The 21,432-nt window shown below is 38.6% G+C and overlaps 2 protein-coding genes across 3 annotated transcripts in view; one reads left to right on the forward strand and one right to left on the reverse strand.

Annotated features, from left to right (window-relative positions):
* si:dkey-13a21.4 (uncharacterized protein LOC494576 homolog) overlaps window positions 1-15,000 on the reverse strand; it is a 991,873-nt gene extending 976,873 nt beyond the window's left edge. The window contains exons 1-2 of one of the 2 annotated variants that reach the window (XM_051933519.1): window positions 14,518-15,000; window positions 5,819-5,945 (exon numbers count right to left, since the gene is read on the reverse strand). In XM_051933519.1, coding sequence (XP_051789479.1) covers window positions 5,819-5,945; window positions 14,518-14,570 — 180 coding nt within the window. In that variant the 5' untranslated portion in view covers window positions 14,571-15,000. The remainder of the gene's footprint in view (window positions 1-5,818; window positions 5,946-14,517) is intronic. The other variant, XM_028813308.2, reaches the window with a different exon arrangement.
* Window positions 15,001-20,616: 5,616 nt separating this feature from the next.
* The window catches only part of cdk20 (cyclin-dependent kinase 20), a 29,398-nt gene continuing 28,582 nt past the window's right edge, over window positions 20,617-21,432 (forward strand). The window contains exon 1 of the mRNA XM_028813309.2: window positions 20,617-20,905. Within this exon, the coding sequence (XP_028669142.1) occupies window positions 20,831-20,905 (75 nt within the window). The 5' untranslated portion in view covers window positions 20,617-20,830. The remainder of the gene's footprint in view (window positions 20,906-21,432) is intronic.

Here is a 21,432-nt window from a genome sequence, read left to right on the forward strand (position 1 = left end):
ATTTTGTGAGGCCATGGCTCCAGAAGTTCTCCCACATCTCTTATAAAAAGCCACCTCACTCCAAAAATTGAGCCAGAGTCGGGAGGCAGAGGGCAAAGCTCACCTGGATGTATTGTGGAAGAAGGCATTGTGAATAAAATACATTTATTTGCTCATGGCATTGTCTTGGTGTAGTTATGCCTGTAGTTTAGGGGCTTGATGGGGCCTCCTAGTAATCACACTGCATTTACATGCACAAATCTACTGGAGTACATGAATAGTAAATTAAAAATCTCTCTATTTCAGGCAGTAATAGCCATTAGAAACAGTAGTAATGGCTGTAAATTTAAATGTAATGGTATCTATAAAAAAAGGTGTCAATTTGTACCAAAAACATCAAAATGTCTGGCTGTGTCCAAACCTTTGACTGGTACTATGTGTGTGTATATATATATATATATATATATATATAAACTGCTCAAAAAAATTAAAAAACACTTTGAAAACACATCAGATCTCATTGGGAAAAACAATCCTGCTGGATATCTATACTGATATGGACTGGGTAATGTGTTAGGAACAAAAGGATGGCACATCATTTGATGGAAATGAAAATTATCAACCTACAGAGGGCTGAATTCAAAGATACCCCGAAAATCAAAGTGAAAAAATGATGTGGCAGGGTAGTTCATTTTGCCGAAATTTCATTGCAGCAACTCCAAATCGTACTCAGTAGATTGTAAGGCCTGCACGTGCTTGTATGCATGACTGACAAAGTCAGGGTGGGCATGCTCCTAATTAGACGATAGACGGCGTCCTGGGGAATCTCCTCCCTGATCTGGACCAAGGCATCACTGAGCTCCTGGACAGTCTGAGGTGCAACCTGGCAGCGTCGGATGGACCAAAACATAATTTCCCAGAGGTGTTCTATTGGATTTAGGTCAGCTGAGTGTGGGGGCCAGTCAATGATATCAATTCCTTCATCCTCCAGGAACTGCCTAAATACTCAAGCCACATGAGGCCAGGCATTGTCGTGCACTAGGAGGAACCCAGGACCCACTGCACCAGCATAGGGTCTGACAATGGGTACAAGGGTTTCATCCTGACACCTAACGGCAGTCAAGGTACCGTTGTCTAGCCTGTAGAGGTCTGTGCGTCCCTCCATGGATATGCCTCCCCAGACTATCACTGACCCACCACCAAACTGGTCATGCTAAATGATGTTACAGGCAGCATAATGTTCTCCACGCCTTCTCCAGACCCTTTCACATCTGTCACATGTGCTCAGGATGAACCTGCTCTCATCTGTGAAAAGCACAGTGCACCAGTGGTAGACCTGCCAATTCTGGTATTCTATGGCAAATGTCAATCGAGCTCTACAATGCCGGGCAATCACCACAAGGCCCACTAGAGGACGTTGGGCCCACCAGGCCACCCTCATGAAGTCTGTTTCTGATTGTTTGGTCAGAGGTATTCACACCAGTGGCCTGCTGGAGGTCATTTTGTAGGGCTCTGGCAGTGCTCATCCTGTTCCTCCTTGCCCAAAGGAGCAGATACCGGTCCTGCTGATGGGTTAAGGACCTTCTACGACCCTGTCCAGCTCTCCCAGAGTAACTGCCTGTCTCCTGGAATCTCCACCATGGGAGACACAGCAAACCCAACCTGGAAAAGTTGGACTACCTGTGCAACCTGTGTAGGGTCCAGGTATCGCCTCATGCTACCAGTAGTGACACTGACCGTAGCCAAATGCAAAACTAGAGAAAAAACAGTCAGAAAAGATGAGGAGGGAAAATGTCAGTGGCCTCCACCTGTTAAAGCATTCCAGTTTTGGGGGTTGTCTCATTGTTGCCCCTAAAGTGCACCAAAGCAGCCAAAACTGATTAACAACTCCCTCTGCTACTTAACTGACCAGATCAATAGCCCAGAAGTTTCACTGACTTGATGCTATACTCTGATTAAAAAGTGTTCAGTTTGTGTATATATCTCTTATATATATTTCTCTTCTGGTTCGTCCTGCTTCCACTTCAAAACCGGTCCCACCCACACACAGCCGACATGGCATTTCTCGATTCCTATTCGTCGTCTTCCATGTCATGCACTATACTGGCCTGCTGAGCGTAATACATCCAACAAGTACTCAAGGTGCTGCCACAATGGTAAAGTAGCTTTACCACCTTTGTGGGAGCCACCTGTGTCTTTACAACAGCTTCTTACACAGCAAACATCAAAAGCTACAAATTATCGTGAACACATTTGAGAATACAACTCTTCTCTAGCGTTTGCTTCCATGGGTGCACAGATAACTCAACCTCCTGACCACGGACCACACTGTTTTAAAATACACAGGCAAATTTATCACCAAATCTCTCTACTATACGCTAACACTTCTACCTCTCCAGGATATGGACAGTTGTATGTTTTTGACACAGCGCAAGCTACTGAAGTATGCTTACAAAATAAAGCAAACTCTGCATGCAGCAAAAATGTACTTCTCCAGCTAGATTCCATGCTCAGAACCATCAATCCCTTCGCTAAATCATACAAGCACATGCATGAAATCGCTCAGTCCAATCCAACAGCATCTGTATGAATGGTTTTCAAGGAAAACCCTAGGCAGGATTTACAACGATACAATGCCCCGACATGTCATACCGATGTTGCAGCGATTTTCGTCGGAGAAGATGGCGAACCGACTGCCGAAAGGGACATTTGCATCTATCCCATAGGCAACTCCTGTAAACAGACTTTCACGCTCAATATGAATTGCGATCCTATGGTTTACCCACTTTTATTCCCTTATGGAGACATTGGCTGGCACAAAGATTTACAACATGTTCCCGATAAAAGAACCACCAAGCGAATAAGGCTTACTCAATATCAATTTTACGCGTACAGATTAGCAATGAGGAATACATTTAGTATTTTGCACTCCAGCGGCAAATTATTCCAACAGTACTTCGTAGATGCGTATGTTAAAACAGAGGGCGCGCGTCTGAACTATCTCAGATTACATCAACAAGATCTGCGCGTGGAACAATACAATGTTTGAATACAGACGCACTGCAAGCAAACGCTGAAAACAACAACATACATGTAGGCAAAATGATTATATTACCGTCCACATTTCCAGGAAGTCCAAGATACATGCAACAAAACTATCAGGATGCCATGGCCATAGTACGTAAATTCGGAAAGTCTGATTTATTTATCACTTTCACATGTAATTCTACTTGGCTGGAAATTCTACACGCACACTGCGTCTTTCAAGAAGTATTTATTTCTACTTGATTTCTGAATTCCTTTCTCACCATTTTCCGTTCCTATTCTTATACCGCCGTATGCTACAGCGGGCATCGGCTAGTATACTGTATGTATATATATATATATATATATATATACACATAAAAATCAAAATTTCAGTATATATATATTTATATATACTGAAATTGTGATTTTTATGCTGTTATTTCTCTTTGGAGGTCAGAGCAGATACAATTCCTGCTGGCGGTAATGGGATTTGAACCAGCAACCTTCCAGATACCAGCACAGGTCTTTAGCCACAGAACCACTATGTCTGTTAAAATAAAATTGCATTTATGTGTAGATATATGTAGTACAAGAGAAGAGCTATAATGTAGCAATCAAACACACTTTGCTACAAATTAAACACAATAACAGAAAAAAAGTCCAATCAAAAACACAATCAATGTTCTAAATCACAGAAAGAAATAAAAACTCTCTAATCTTAATACTAAAAGCCCCAATTACCCAAGACAAAGAGCTAATTAGTAATGGAAAGCCCATTATATTATAATTCCTCATATTAATTAAAACCACAGGGGTTAAAGATGTCAGTAAGAGCCTGGCAGACTTATTTTAAAATAATATTAATGAATACTTGCCAGATCCTAAAGAAGCTGTGCACCGTTCCAAACAATATTTTTTTCACATTTTAGGTAATATACTGTAAAATATCATTTTCCCACTGAGGTATGGAGGGTACATTAGGATTCTTCCAATTGAGTAAAATTAGTTAATGTGCTAACTAACTTAGGGCAGTCTCAAAGCAAGGTCACCAACTCCATGGCATTATTCACAATTTGGGTTAAATTTCTGATTTATTTTAAATATATTTAATCTGGAGAGGTGTGTCGAGTGCACAATTTTTAAACTGAATCATAGCATGTTTTGTACATACTGATAAAGAATGAATTTTGTCGAGTTCCCGAGTTATTAACAGAGAGGTCTCTTTCTCAGTGTTACTTCAGATCTGCTAGGAGGCGTACCATGACAATAGTTGGTAAAGGTCTGGAAATACTATCAATATTAAATATTGAAACATTTAAGTTTGCAACAAACACAAATATTTCAAACAGTATGCTTTATTATTTTAGATTAATGTCACTTTGGTGCCCAGCTCCTCCTCCATATATTTATTTATGTGTACCATATAGATCATATGACATTTCAAATCAGTGATTGCTAGGCTTCAGTGTGGGGATCTCATCATTCAGATTCTTATGGCTAATACCTTTCATCCTATTTTTATTACACTTACACCTGCAGCCTTCCCACCCAGGTGAATAAAAAAAGATGATTCCTGCCAATATTACTCAAAAGCTCTGGGACACACAAGCCCTACACACATCTTGCTAAAGCTCATTGTCTTTGCAGAGTTTTAGATACCTTGGGTCCTGAGATTGATAAATGTTTGGGAAACAGCTACAGAGCTGTAGTCAGTATAGTGATCCATGGTGGCGAAGTGGGCACAGAGTGTTCAGGCAACACTCATTTTATTAATGAATGCTGTGACATTTTGCTAGGGGAAAAGTATAACTGAGGAATGATTTTCAATACAAGCCATAGAATTTTGTAATCTGTAAGACTCCTGTGCCTTTTTTCCTTATTCTTTTTTCCTGTACCTTCTTCTACTAAGACAGGCTGAAAAAGCTCAACTTCCCAGGAGGACCCCACAGTGGACCTGGTACTCCTCCATATCTGTTGGAGCCATCTAAGGTGTTCTGGGAATCTGGTGAGGATGCCTCGAGAGCAAATTTCATGTAAGGTATACCAGGTTCCTTCCACTCGACGTGATACCACAGAGAGGATCCAGGTTATAATTTTTAGCTGGGCAGGAAAATCCTTGGAATTCCACAATTAAAGGCTTGAATCTAGTGTTGAAAAAAGGGAATTTAGAATGTCACATTCAGGTTGTTTCCAGTAAGACACATGTCAGAAATTATTTACTTATATAGTTTACAGCACCACCTCATGACATTAAACCACATTGTTTTCTACAATCAGAAAATAAAATTTCTGAACTATAGTCACTCAGAGTTGGTTCTTGGTTGTGGTGCCTTCTGTGTAGTAATATGTTCTATTCTTGTGTGTTTGCTTCAAGGACTGAAATATCGCTCCATAGAATAAAGGCATGCTGCCTGATCAGTTCATCAAACTAAAGAACATTGGGGTAAGGGGCCAGTTAGTGTGTGTGCCTTTGGATGAACTGCTGGGATGGCCTCCAGGTCACTGCAATCCTAAAGTGATCAACAAATGGTTGACTATACATATTTAAAGATTCCATTAAGTCATGTACTGTTCAACGAAAGGGATTCACTAATTTCGAATCAGATCAAAATAGCTAGTCCTATTTATGCCCAATAGAGGAAAACATGGCCAAAGAAGAGAAAGGTTAAGGTTTCTTATTAAGAAATAGTTATTATCTTACCAAACATTTTAACACCAAAAATACCATACTGAGTCTTGTTGGGGAGGTAAGGTCAGTGGCCACAAAACAGTTGTTCTGTAGGATATCCCAAGTGACCGTTCTTAGACATACCTGCAGCACCACATTCCTCTCATCCACATTGACTTCTTTTGTCAAGAAATCTGCTCCAATGGTTGCTCTGTACATGTTGGTGAAGCGATGGTTCACATATTGGTTCATGAAGGATGACTTGCCAACTCTGAAATGGCAGAAGATATTCAGTACTTCTTAGGTCTCCTAAAATATTTCAATTCATTTTTAGATTTGCACTCATCTCTTTCATCAACTTTCTAGACCTACTCATCCCATTTAAAACTTACAATGGAAGTTAATTCTGTAGCAGAGTGTACTGCTCTACAATACAGTATATGCAGAAACTACTTTTGTAAAACATGCAGTTTTGGGCATGAAACCCCCATTAAAAAAGACATCCTACAAGCTGTATGTGAACTTGGGAAGTAAAAATGTTGAGATTGCAACTTATGTCCTTCAAGGTTGTACTGAAAATGAAAATGAATGTTGGTTAGAGTTGGAGTTAGGAGTCTGCCCTCAATAGGTGGCATCCATAAATGCTGTTATACTACAAAACCTAGATTTCAATCACCATGATGTTATAAAACTGTTTATAAAACTAAACTTGTCTCAAGAATCACAAGTGCATAAAAACTCTTTAATAGTTTCAGTGTAAACCAACCACTGCTGTATTTTTACACTGATAATGGAAGACACAGTAATTAAAATAACCCAAAAGGCTCCACAAAGACTGTGACTTTTGTGTATACATTGTAACTTCAAATGAACAAACTATTGAGAGCTACCAATACTGTAGAATGAATGTCTAGATGAATCACCTAAACATTACAGGTACTGAAAGGATGACAATAACATAATACCTGTGATGCAGTATGGCATGTGAAGTACATTTTATGGATAATTTATTATTTAGACATATATTGCCACCAGCATGATGCAATATAACATATAACATCTCTCTATTATAATAAAAAAATGTTTGGGAAGAGAGACGAGACATGACTTTCTCAGAGAGACACTTCATGTCTCTCAGACGAGACTTTGTGCCAAGAGATTTAACCACACCCGGGGCCGTAAATAAAAGACAAAGAGTAAATGACAAACGTCATAAAGAATTCAAAAACGTTGGCGCAATACACATGCAGAGCAGGTTAGAGATAATGGAATTAAGAAAATTCGAAAGTCTCAAAAAAATGATAGTAAAGATCACATTAGCACAAACAAGCGGTAATTATTACTCGGTGAAATAACAGAACAGCGAAAAGAGATTGAATATATTGTTCGGATTTAAACTTTAAGTCGGAGACTTATAGATCGTCTAATTCGTGTTGCCATCAGGGAAAAGTAGTGTTTCTTCCCAATGAAGAGGTGTATCCGCGAGAATTAAAAGATTTGTTGTTTGGTGAAAGTGGAATCCCGCGAGAGAAAATTTCAAGCCCCATGAGACTTTATGCAAAGAGATTTGGAAAAGTCCTGCCCACATCTAAAACATTTACAACCACGCACACGGTTCAATCATTTCTCATTTGTGTGAATGCTATTGTCAGACACAGTTTGTGTAGAGAGAAAGAAACGATATTCACTCAAGGGGCAGTTATACGTTGCGTTGTCACAATGTAATTCCAAACACAGAATCAAAATTTAATGCGATATTGATGAAAAGGTAAAAACAAAAAGAGATTGAATATAATGGACATAGGAGATATGACAGATGTAGATATTGTTTGGCTTTAAACTTTAAGTCGGAGACTTGTAGATCGTCTAATTCATGTTGCCATCAAGGAAAAGTAGCGTTTCTTTCCAATGAAGAGGACTATCCGCGAGAAATAAAAGTTTTGTTGTTTGGTGAAAATGAAATCCACATATGCGAGCGGCAGAGGCACAAAGTTGCAGGTGTGTAGTGCAAGCAGGGGTGTTAGCGCGCAAAGCGAGCAGGGGGCAAAGTCTTTATGTAAAAATTGAAATAATGTACACATTATATCTCTCTATTAGAAAAGAAAATCTTGAGATGAGACTATTGCCAAGAGATTTTTTCAAGTACCGTCCCCCTCTCAACCATTTTCAACCAAATCCACTGTCCTCTCCCCTCTCATTCATGTGAATGCTTTTGTCTGACACAGTTCCTGTGCTCTCAGCTCTTATAAATTTTTATGTTTTCCTCACTTTAAGTTCCCAATAAAAGAAGACTTGTTATGTCCAATTCTTATTGAAGAATTTCATCCTGAAGGGTTATCAACAGAAGAAAAGAGTACACGGGCAATCCTAGCACTGAGAAACGATGAAGTTAAATGAATTAATGCAAAAATTGTCGATCAGTTACACAGCAAATTGGTTAAATGCGTATCAATAGACTATGCTGAAACAGTTGGTGGTGATGTTGTGGAAGATGAAAACATCAACTTACAATATCCTGTAGAATATCTACAACTGTTAACACTGTCCGGTCTTCCACTGGCTAAATTATGTTGAAAGAAGGATGTATTGTAATGTTATTGCGTAATTTATGTCTGAGTGATGGGCTATGCAATAGGACAAGATTAGTTGTATTCAAAATTGGTCAAACAATTCTGACATGTAAAATTTTAACAGGTGACAAAAAAGGTAATGTAGATAGATAGAAAGATAGATAGATAGATAGATAGATACTTTATTAATCCCAAGGGGAAATTCACAAATGTAGTACATCTTCTGCAGATAACATTAGACCCCAAAGGAGATCTTGATATGCTATTCATATTAAAATGTTCATAGTTTCCCGTTAGAATAGCTTTTGCTATGACAATTAACAAATCACAGGGACAAACATTCGAAAAATTTGGTTTATTTATTAGAGAAAAAGATACAATATTCACTCACGGGCAGTTAAATGTTGAGTTGTCATGATGTAAGTCCAAACATGGAATCAAAATTCAATGTGATATTGACAAAAAGTTAATTCAAAAAATTGTTTTTACTGAAGTTTTACAGTAAAAGTGTAAATTTAAAAAGTATTTGCGTGTTAATTTCAATAGCAAACAGAACAAAAACGTATAACGCACTGAATACCTCTAACGCAACATGAAACATAATTTTCTTTCAATTTAATACGTTTCACTATTTTTACTATGGTTAATTACCCACTGTAATGTAAAATATTTAGTTCTATTATGCATATGTGACAATTCCCATGAAAATAACAATATGTTTAAATTGGCGAGCAAAGCAAGCAGGGGGCAGAGCCCCCTAGTACAGTAATAAATTTAAACTCCAGACACCAAACAATTATAGTAACAGGAGTACTCCGTGTCTCAGATAGCTAGAATTAAACTTTTGTTTAGCCTGCAAAAGTGATAAATAGATCTTTTGCTTCTGCAACACATCCACAATTCAATTAATTGCTTGAAATGGCAGTGAAAACATAAAAAAGGCTTCTGCACTAACTGTAAAGATAATTGATTTAAAGCAAATTGTAAAACTAAACTGAAAAGAAGAAAATGACTGAAGAGACACCCTGAAGCTAGGCAATAACCTATAATTTGTATAAACATTCATTAAATCTAATATTAAATTACCTTTCTTATTCTAAAGAATTTTGCAGAAAAGTTTAATAAAAGTTTAGTAAATGGAAACATTTAACACAATTTTGAAACATTTGCTCTATTTTAAAGGTTTCCGTTATTATATTTATTGTAAACAATGTTTACAAAATGTGTAAGCTGTTTACAATATGATAAAGTACCATATTATAAAAATGTCATGATCTAGCAGATTGCAATTGTCTTCCCTGTCACAAACTTCTAATTACTGAGTAGTAAAGCACAATGTTTTCTTAGATTTTTAAAGTATTTCTTTTTTTTTTTTTTGCTAAAAAATTGGCTGAGCCCCACAGTTTGTACAAAGATCTGAAAAATAAGCTATTCCAGTCACATGCTTTTATGCGAAAAGGTACTCTCATGATATCACTTGTGTATGCATGCAGAAATTATACTTATGGCATCAGTGGATATTCAGTTGTGTGTCCAGTGTTGTCACCAATGTGCAATGCTACAAACATCACATTTCAAAACGCAAATAAAAAAGGGAAAGGTATGAAATAAAAAAAATACCTCAAAACATACCTAAACATCATCAAATTCTCTTAATCACCTGCCCAATGTAAGCTGCTTGTTATGAAGTGAACAATCACCATTTTGTTACTGCAGGCCCTATATTATAACCAAGCTGTGCATCAGTCTTTAGGTCCGGTGACATTCTGAAGATGTATCATCCACCAAGGGTCTAGGCTATTCTCTGGGATCAACGTACAGCAGACTTTAGGTCTAGATTATATCTCAAAACATTTGTGTTGTTTATGCTAAAGCTTGTGAATCTCTATGAGTACTAAGGAGAGAGAACCTGCGCAAACATCACTTATAATCAGTGCTTAAGTGGATTGGGTCAGGGTGTGTGTTTGTCTCTTTCTATGTGTGTGCATATATTAAACTTAGGATGTGAGAGCAGGCCAGCCCATAATAAACTTGCTGAGTTCAACTCACCCACCAGTAATGCACTCCTTTAAATAATATTGATTTTTATCAGGTAAAAGGAAGAATTCATCCTAACAGTTATATCCTGTATAAATTACTTTCAGTTTCTGGATGTTGTTTGCAATGCAGTACAACCCTTAAGCACTCTGCAGAATCAACAATCCACTTATAAAAGACGCACCCTAACTTCAGTCTTTTCTGTATGCCTCATTTTATTTACTTAATCTATCATAATGTGAACAAGCTGTAGAAGCAGCAGCCCACGTCAATAATAATTAGACACAAATGAACATTTAAATCCTTTTAATTTTGCTCAAAGCTGGCATTAGTAAAGGCAGCTAAATACGAAACTGATAAGGCCTTTCCACACTCTTCATTCCTTGCAGATATCTTAAACTACAGATCTGTGGTGTATTTCACATTTCTTTAGCATTGTGACATCAATGTGGTAGACTGATTTGCATACAAACATTATCATTAAAACTTAGCTATCAAAAGCCTTGTCTTCATCTGGTGGATTGCCTTTATCAAATTGGTCTAAAACACTACACAAACGACTATCCAAAATTGACTTCCATAAAATCTGGCACTAAAAAAAAAGCATGAAAATTTTGTTTAGAAAAGGGATAGCAGTCCCCGGACCAAATGTGAAGGCACAAATGGATGTGTTATTCCAAAAGAACTTCTCATAGGGGGCTGAGAAGAGGAACCCGTATATTCCACTTAAACTCAAATAAAAAAAATGCATAGTAGCTCACAGGTGCACATACCATATCCAAGGGAAAAAGATGATCAGCACAACAAGATTGAATCAAGAATGAACACCTAGTCTTGTTTTGATTTTTTTTTTTTTAGGATTAAGTTCCCTGGTCTCAACTGGGGTGAACTGACTCTAGGTTTCTGTTAATGTCATGTACGTCTCGATGTACACACCAACCTAACATAATCTGCTCATACATGTATCTAGCACCATAATACCTTTGTCCATAATTCAGTGACACTGTATCATGCCAAAAAATCTCTGAGGGAGTTCATTCTGGACATATGAGTAAAAAAAGATCCTGGCTGTCACCATCATTCTGTGGTGGTGTGGCAGAACAACTAGACTGTTCATTTTATATACAGACATGGGAAACTTAGCAGGTAGGTGAAGATGTCTGAGGAATGTACAGCAGGTACTTCTGTTTTGCCAAATTTTAATGCTTGCGGGAAATGAACGCATCTCAGAAGAGTGTAAACAAGGTGTTCGCTGCCCGTTCTGTTAAGCTTTAGTGGCACACCAGGTCTGTTAAGAAAGCAGATTTAACAGGGATGCAGGTGTTCCAAACTAAGTGATTGTGAACTCCAGCTTATATCAGGATCTGCCTGGACTTTATCTGATAACAAAGGTGTAAATCAGAGTTGTACTGACATCTCTCTAGAGACCCCTCTTCAGACCTCTTGAACCAAAAGGACCGAAATGGACTGAAGCAAGGACAAAAACCTATAATTCAAGGGATGACAACTAAGATGGACAGAAGAACTCATCTATTACAAGACTGATTTTGTAACTGGAAGTGATTTTAATACAATCAGAAGGTTCCACCTTCCTTTAAAACTCGTTGCACCATCCAGAAGCTCCTCTCTCTCTCTGGGATATTTGTTGGACACTCATTGAACTCCCTGAGGACTCTCACGGGGAGGGGGAAATATACAAAATGACCATCTGAAACCTAAAAGTAATGAGCAGCTCTCTTGGAGAGCTGAACCCGACAAACTCTTTTTTTTGTGAACCTGAGAGCTGGGATCCAGTTTGCCAAACTAAACAATGAGCTGGTCTGAAGGATGCGAAGCAGCCATCACTACAAGAAGGGAACTTCTGCATCTACTCTTGTGCCAGAATGCTTTTCCCTAAGATTCAGACAGCATGGCAAAGGACTCAACAGCAGAAAGCAAGCCGAGAAAGCAGGAACAAAGCACTAACAAGGATCATGCAGCAAAAAGAAAGAGTGCACTGCAATGCAAAAAAAATCTTCCACTTGAACCCAGAGCAACAACTCCAAACAGCACTGGACATTATCCATAAAAACATGGTATTGTAAAACTATTTATCTGTGCCAAGATAAAGTAGAACTCTAACTACCAGTAAATAGCCAGCCTATATGTTATGTTTGTCTATCTAGTGTGTCTGCATCCAGTCTTATATGTCAATATATGTATTTATTTAACATAACGAGTGTGTTTCAGTTACCTCGAAACATGTCTAAAGGCTGGAGACCTGCCTCTTACAAAAGACAAAGGTAAATAAAGTAGGAGCCTTGCTGAATTATTGATTAATTACAGGTATTGCAGGCAGTTTCATTAATCTATATCAGCCCTAAAAACTTTAGCTGCATATTTGGTAATCTGTCAGAGGTTTTTTTTTATAATTTTGATCTGTCAGACTACTAAATCAGGCAATGAAGCTGAAAGTGATAACAGACAGATAATCACACAGCAATAAAAAGGCAACTTTAAGCAGTCTGTGTTTACAGAGGAGAAATTATTGTTCATAGGATTAGAGAATATTTTTGCATTTGTATTCCAATTAAGATTGTTATCTAGGTTAGATCCAAAGTTTTTTTATGCAATTTTCGGTCTCTTGAAGTCAAATATAATTTCTTTGCTCTTTTTGAAAGTCAGAGAAAGATAGTTCTTGCTGCACCTGTTTACCAGACAGTCCACTTGATTTAAATAATGGCTTTCATTTCCTGCAGATATGTGTCCTATCAACATGGTGTCATCAACATAGGAGATACCAGAACAATGGTCTTTGTTAGATCTTAGAACACTTGTGTACACAGAGTAAAAAGTAATGGTGATAAGACACATCCCTGAAGACTTCCTTTATTAGAATGAATGACTTTTGAAAAAGTGTCCAGTACTCTGACAGTCTATGAATGATTTAAAAGAAATTCCTGAATCTACAATGTAATAAATGAGTTAACATTCATACTGTTTTTTAATTTAATTTTTTAATAATAAATTTTAAATTTAATTTTTTAATTAGTATGTGAGGCTTGATTAAAGTCTGGCCGGTTTACCACAGATTTCCAGTTTAATTCTAGACTCATGATCAAGAAAACTTTTACGGCCAATTTCAGGCCAAACATTTTAATGGTCAGGCAGCAGACTCAAGTACCATCTAGAAGTCCCTGGTATGCCTACTCCCCAAGTCCCACATACATTTAAGCATGCCTGATTGCTCTGCAAGACTCTAAAATGGGCAAGACAATAACTCTTCCAGTCAGTGGCCTTCTGCTGTTTTTGTTTTTACCAAACTTACCCTTAATGTATTAACATAGTTTTTTTTCCAATTTAGGAACCTGTGCTGCCTGCCACTTATGCACCTAGAGGTCCGTTTTTTCCTTCATCCCAAACCCAGACAGTTTAGGCTGACTGGTAATTTAAATTTGCCAAGTATGTGCACTCCTTAATGAAATGGCACACCATTAAAGGATTATTTCTGTCTTCTGCCAAATGTTGCCTAAATACAGTTTCAAAAAGAGGAGATCTAGTATTTGAACACATACAGTAGATCAAGAAAACTTGTGAATACATCTATTGAACATGCTGTCCCATCTTAGGTGTGTGCAACTGTGAGAATTGTATTTATTTATAATGGTAACAACTCTCTATATGGATAATAGTTTCAGAACATTTTACCACAGGAAGTATAACAGAATCAGAGTCCTTCCTTAAGTTCTATAATGTAATCCAGTTTCAATAATTTAGATAAAGAATGTTGGGGAACTTCTGGAAAATGCATTTGATTCATATTATGGCCTTTCTTTACTGTTTCACTTCATCTGCAGACACAGCACCACTCCCAGTCTTTATGGACGGTCAGCAGCAGCTTCAGCATGACACTGTCAGTCACTGATTTAGGAGGATTGCGCAAACCATAACAGCGCACACCTCAAATGACTTCGCTTTTAATAGTAACATTTACACACGTTTTGTTTCTCTGACATTGCACTGCAATCCCACAAATGCTAAGAAGATCCGATGTACATTTCATCTGTCTTTTGTGCACTTTGTTCATGTTTTTATTTCATTCCTCTTGACAAATGTAGTGAAATATACGTCAACGGAGTAACGCCCCAAGCACTGTGGCAGCTTAAGGGCACCTCAGCACCATGCCACGCCAGCACTGCCGTGTGGTTACTTATTAACACGAAGTCGCAGTCCCAAAAACAGAAGACAAGCACTTACCCCGAGTTCCCTAGCAGGATGACTTTCAGGTGCACCTTTTTCCAAAGAGACATGCTGCGCAGGCGTGAAACTGGGCGAGTCGGACAAACGAGTCTCGCAAGCTGGTTTTAGTTTCACCGTGACAGAATGGAAAGAAACAAAGATATGCGCGTTAAAAAAAAGGAGAAGTACTGGGTAGTTTCAGCAGCACTTTCCCGGTTCAGGTTGTAAAGTTTCGGGATTTTCCTCTTGGTACTTAACACTACATTGTGTAGACAGAAGTGAATCCCGGTGTTTAGCTGTTCCGCCGAAGCTGTCTCAGCGTCACCAAGTTACGATCTGGTCGCGCCTTGAGAAATATCGCGTATCTTAAAGCGCCTTAGTTCACATATCGCATAGCAATCAGAACGCCCGTGAAGAAACTCAGCTTCACGTAGAGGTCTCGGTTCCTCCTTCTGCTTGCCCTGGCCTTTTTTTCCCCAAAACACACCCTCGTGTTTTACTCTGAAGCTCAAAGGAGGAGTCACCGACGCCAGCAAATTCCATGTATTGGTGTCAGGGTTTCATGGCATAAAGAAAACGAGATTTCACAAATGTCTTATCTTGCCCGCAGGCAAACAAATGAACCGACTAGGTGTTTATTTATAGAGTAAAAATGAGACTTTTATAACCTTTGTGAAAGGTGGAGAGCCGTCTTACTTATCTGAAAGACCTCGACGTACTGAATATTATTAACTGTTTAATGGATGGTGTAGTCTTGGGATTCTCGTCCACAGAGAGTTCGAAAGATGTTAGGTACGCAGCGTTAAAGTAACCTAATTATTACTGTACTACTATCAACTTCCATTGTAAAACATTGAAAACAAGAACAAGTAATTATTAGATTACCAGTTTTCTGATTTTGAAATCTTATGAATTTTGTTATGTTACCCCAGGGTCTAATTTGCGTTCACTTATTTTTCCATAGCCGCTTATCTTATCTGCAGGGTTTTGAGAAGCTGGTGGCTGTGCAGTTAGCAAAGTGGGAATTCGCGCTGCACACACAATGGTCACTCGTACTGTGCCAATTTACAGTTCTTCCAGTTATAGGAATGTGTATTTGTGAGAGGAAGACATGTGTGGCACTGTAAGCACAACGGTGAGGGTTACTGCTTCGCAACTCCAAAATACTTGAGTATAAAATTAGACCGCCTTCCAGGTTCTGAGTGGGCTTTCCTCCAGCAACCCAACGAGAAGCGTCTTAGTTCAATTGTGACACTAAACTGGCCTGGAAACAGTATGTGTCGGTGTGCCTTTTGATGAGATTCAGGGTGCAAAATGGATGATATTGCTTTTTCAACCCGATCTGCCTGTTCATAGTTAACATCTAATCGTCCTCTCTATCCCAGGTTAATTAAAATGTCTCAAAACGTATGGTTATTTAAGATTGGTGATACATTGTATCGTCTGCAACTCAATCGACCTCTTTATACATGTAAAGTTCTCAGTGTTCCACGATTAAAAAAAACTAAAGTAGTCTGGTCATAGAAGCTAAAGAAATAGAAAAATTGTATACAGATATATACACAATTAAGTTCGACCTTTGAATGTATTTGTAAAATGTGTATAATAAATCTGCTTTAAAGAAAAAATTACTAAATTTGGTATTACTATGTTTTACTTTATGACTGGTAGATTCTCTCTTCATCAGTATTTATTGGCCTTGATACGCCATGAACTACGAAACATGTGTATGCACGTTATACATGCCAGACTATATACAGTTAAATATATTTACTTATGGATTTTAATACTGCTTTAGTAAATATGGAAAATACACACAATTACAATACTTTCATTATATCTTACGGCTTTCATCTTTGATATTTTAATCCTTACTCATTTTTGACAGAGCCAAAATAACACTTACAAAAACTAAAAAAAAAAAAAACACTCCATGGCTTTTATAAAATATCCAGAGAATTATGGGATGTTTTCTCATAACACTGTATCTGGAACATACATTTTTTATTTGGATAAATAAATAAAAAAGGTAACAAAAACGACATGTTAACAGTATCTTTTAAAATGATATAATACATAAAACATTTATATTGGGTCAGGTGTCCCATAATTCTGTGCCAATGATGTAAATTAGTATTCTACACACATTAAATGCTGTGATAAGTGATTGACAGTTTCACATGTCTCCTGATTTGAATGATTATATTTACTTTTCTTTACCTATCCATCCATTCATCCTCCCATCTTTTTTCTGAAACTGCTTAGTTTAGACATCTGTCCCAGAAAGCAGCTCTGAGAGTAAAGCATAAATAAGTTAAGATATAGTGGACTGTCACCTTGTAGTTCTGAGCGTGTCCCTGCCTTGTGCATCATGCTCCCAGGACAGACTCTGCAGTGATCCCTAAGAATGTCATGTTAAGGAATGGCAGTTCCTCACAGACCACCCTCACTAATAGAGCTAATCTGGATTTGCCAATTACTTTAGCCAAACAGCTTTAGGACCTGTGAGGGCCAGGGATAAAACCCTCAGACACAGGCAGAATTTGCATTCTTAACACAGTTATTTACCCACCAGTAATCAATTGGAGCCCTGCAGGTGTAAGGAAGCATCACTACACAATACAATGTGCTTGTTAGTTTTCTACATTTAAATGAATGTGCTTTTTTTTTACATTTTAAGATTAACAGTCCACCAATTCCATTTTCTCCACTTTTTTCCAGAATAGATGCATGGCAGGGAAAAAAACCTACATGGCATTGTAAAGTACATTCTCTGTGTCTGATAATTTCAAGCAATTAAATAGTATACATTTACATATGAAGAAGTGAATGTATTCTTATTTTCAGAAGCAAAACGGATTTATGTTAAACACAAAGGCTCCACTGCTGAGATGTTATCTATTTCAGTATGGTAAGAAGACAGTTTTGTACAGGAGCAGTTAGCTGACACATCTTCACTCTAGTTCAGATATTAATAGATGCTCCTTTTTAAGGTTATATGAAATTATAAGTATACTAAAAGCAGAAGTTCATGCACTAACATAATAAAAATAAATAAATATAGGGACATAATGTAACATATAAAGTATGCAGATAAACTGACAAAACAGAAATTACGTAAGGTCACTCTCAGATGTTGCATGTATCCATCCATTTTCTCATTTTCTCATCCAAGTATTTTTGTTTTATAAAACACTATACGGGAAGATATAGGTTTGGAGCTGCAGTAGCAGTAGAAATTAGGTTAACAAATTATCAGATTTAGTTTCAACAGGAAGTGTCAAGGAGAGCAATGAAGAAGGTCAGAGGATAGTGGATTTTGCCAAAAGGATGGACATGGCTGTCCATCCTATATACAATACAATACAAATTTTAAGAAGAGGGAGGAACATAGGGTTACCTACAAGAGTGGAGGAAGATGCACACAGGTAGATTACATCCTATGCAGAAGAGTTGATCTGAAGGAGATTGAAGACTGCAAAGTGGTGGCAGGGGAAAGTGTAGTCAAGCAGCATAGGATGGTGGTCTGTAGGACAACGTTGGAGATCAAGAAGAGGAAGAGAGTGAGGGCAGAGCCAAGGATCAAATGGTGGAGGTTGAAAAAGGAAGACTGCAAGGTTGAGTTTAGGGAGAAGGTGAGACATGCACTGGGCGGCAGTGAAGAGTTGCCAGACAGCTGGGAAACTACAGCAGATGTAGTAAGGGTGACAGCAAGAAGGGTGCTTGGTGTGACATCTGGAAAGAGGAAGGAGGAAAAGGAAACCTGGTGGAGAATTAGGAAATACAGGAGAGTATACAGAGGAAGAGGATGGCAAAGAAGAAGTGGGATAGTCAGAGAGATGCAGAAAGTAGACAAGAGTACAAGGAGATAAGGCGCAAGGTGAAGAGAGAGGTGGTGAAGGCTAAAGAAAAGGCGTATGATGAGATGTATGAGAGGTTGGAAACTAAGTAGGGAGAAAAGAACCTGTACAGATTAGCTAGACAGAGGGACCGAGCTGGGAAAGATGTGCAGCAGGTTAGGGTGATAAAGGATAAAGATAGAAACGTACTCCCAAGTCAGGAGAATGTGTTGAGCAGATAAAAAGAGTACTTTGAGAGGCTAATGAATGAAGAGAATGAGAGAGAGAAGAAGTTAGATGCAATGTTTGCTCTGAGGATGTTGATGGAGAAGTTTAGAGAAGGCCAGAAGGAGTTGCATTGTGTCTTTGTGGACCTGGAGAAAGCATATGACAGGGTGCCTCAAGAGGAGCTGTGGTATTGTATGAGGTGGTGATCAATGGTGATGGACAGGTTGACAGACAAGATTAGACAGGAGTCCCCGTGGACTATGATGTTTGCTGATGACATTGTGATCTGTAGCGATAGTAGGGAGCAGGTTGAGGAGACCCTGGAGAGGTGGAGATATGCTCTGGAGAGGAGAGGAATGAAAGTCAGTAGGAACCAGACAGAATACATGTGTGTAAATGAGTGGGAGATCAGTGGAATGGTGAGGATGCAGGGAGTAGAGTTGGCGAAGGTGGATGAGTTTAAATACTTGGTATCAACAGTACAGAGTAATGGGGATTGTGGAAGACAGATGAAAAAGAGAGTGCAGGCAGGGTGGAATGGGTGGAGAAGAGTGTCAGGAGTAATTTGTGACAGACGGGTATCAGCAAGAGTGAAAGGGAATGTGTACAGGACGGTAGTGAGACCAGCTATGTTATATGGGTTGGAGACGGTGACACCGACCAGAAAACAGGAGACAGAGCTGAAGGTAGCAGAGTTAAAGATGCTAAGATTTGCACTGGGTGTGACGAGGATGGATAGGATTAGAAATGAATACATTAGAGGGTCAGCTAAAGTTGTACGGTTGTGAGACAAAGTCAGAAAGGCGAGATTGCGTTGGTTTGGACATGTGCAGAGGAGAGATGCTGGGTATATTGAGAGAAGTATGCTAAGGAGCTGCCAGGGAAGAGGAAAAGAGGAAGGCCTAAGCGAAGGTTTATGGATGTGGTGAAAGAGTACAGTACATGCAGGTGACGGGTGTAACAGAGCAAAGATGCAGAGGACAGAAAGATATGGAAGAAGATGATCTGCTGTGGCAACTCCTAATGGGAGCAGCCGAAAGAAGAAGAAGTTTCAACAGGAAGCAATTCTTTTTAGACTTTATGAGGACTGGTGCATTTTCCATAACTTTACCAGTAAATGAATTCAACAGAACTGAAAAAGTGTAGAAGAAGAACCATGTATTCTGGCTTCTAAATAGTTTCAAATGATCTTGCAGGAATCATAAAGCATAAGCAGTAATATGTGGTTTTCTAGGCTGCTTGTATTCAGAGGTGTGGGAGGTAAGCACCACAGCCTGAAATGTGTTCCTCAAGAGCTAACATATAAGACCATGTGCTTGATGAGACTAATTTTGCCCATCACCAAGTTATTGGGAACTGATGAATAGTCCAGTAGAACTAAGATGGAAGGTAATTTATTCAGTTCTCACCCTTGCACACTGCCACGCACACTAAGACACACTTAGCCGAATGACAGTGGTCAGGTCAGGAAGAGGAACTTTGAGGGAGCAGCTTTTACCATGAAACCACCTCACTTACTGCCCAAAGGAAATTTAACACATTCAAAACTTGGTATAAATGGACGTAAGAAGATCTACATCAGTTTCAAATGCATCCATTTCACTCTACTCTGTACATGTGATGCTAATGACACTATAAATTTTCCAGTGAGATCTTAAAGACTCTCCGTTTTTTGAATACTAGTACAAATACTTAACCCATCAGTGCTCATGTTTGTATTACAACTTAGTACCGCTACAGCTGCTTGAAAGTCATTATAGAAATGCTCTTCTTATTGTTTGCATCTAGTGTGACCCTGAACGAGCTACTTACCCTGCCAGCATTCTACTGTGGAGATTTTGAAACAATTGTAATCTGATATACCTGAAAGTGAATTAAGTTGATATTCACAATAGAAATTAAAGCATAGCTGCTCCTTGCCAGCATTAGGAATTCGGTCACTTGGACATGCATTACGCAGCCCTTTGCAACCGAGGCGCTCACTACGTGCGACCGTTCAAAAGTTGTCGCGCAGTCTTTCCCAGGGTCCCTTGCGCGCTGTGCAGTGCTCAGTTGTCATGGTAACGGTGCTTCGCTTGGTGTGTCGGAAATGAGAGGTCGGGCTGTAAAGGAACGTTGTTTAAATGTGTTGCTGTCCCAGAGCGTGTAACTTATTATCGTAGGGCACCTTTTCATTTTTCTGTCAGTACATTACATTTTGGCACTCTGTGTCACGTTGTTTCGTTTAGGCCCGACAAGACCGCACGATCCTCGTCTTTTCCTTGATGGACCAGTACAGCATTCTGGGTCGCATCGGCGAAGGGGCTCACGGCATTGTATTCAAAGCTAAGCATATCGAGGTGCGACTGTTATAACTCATTTTTATATGTTTGTTTTAAAAATATGTAAAGGAAAACTGTGCATTGTTAATTAAAATCTGTCTAACGTTATGTTCTTGTGTGTGAATGTTTCTTATAAATTGACCTTGCTGTCGATGCTCCCGGAATAAGGTTCTTGCAAGGGAAAGGGTTAAGGGGATTCGAAAATGGATGGAAGAAGTTATGCTATAGCAGCACCACTTTCATTTTAGCATTGTAATTAGTAATTCTGTTTACACCACATGTGGGACTAACGTCTGAAACTTTGTAAGTTTTTGTTATTCTAGATTTCATCTCGTGATTGCTGGGATAGGCTTCTGCTGTCACATTAATCGTTTTCAGCAGAATATTTTATGCATGTAATACAACTGAGTAAAAACAACTACGTGTTTTATAGTTAATTCTAGGCGTTTTAAAACTGTAATGTCAGTTATATGTATTTCATCCTGCAATCGGGCTAATTTTAACATCAAGTCAGTCTTAATTGTCTTGAGCTTTAGCAGTTTTAT

The sequence above is a fragment of the Erpetoichthys calabaricus genome, chromosome 11 (genome assembly GCF_900747795.2).
Source record: "Erpetoichthys calabaricus chromosome 11, fErpCal1.3, whole genome shotgun sequence".
NCBI classification, from domain to species: Eukaryota; Metazoa; Chordata; class Cladistia; order Polypteriformes; family Polypteridae; genus Erpetoichthys; species Erpetoichthys calabaricus.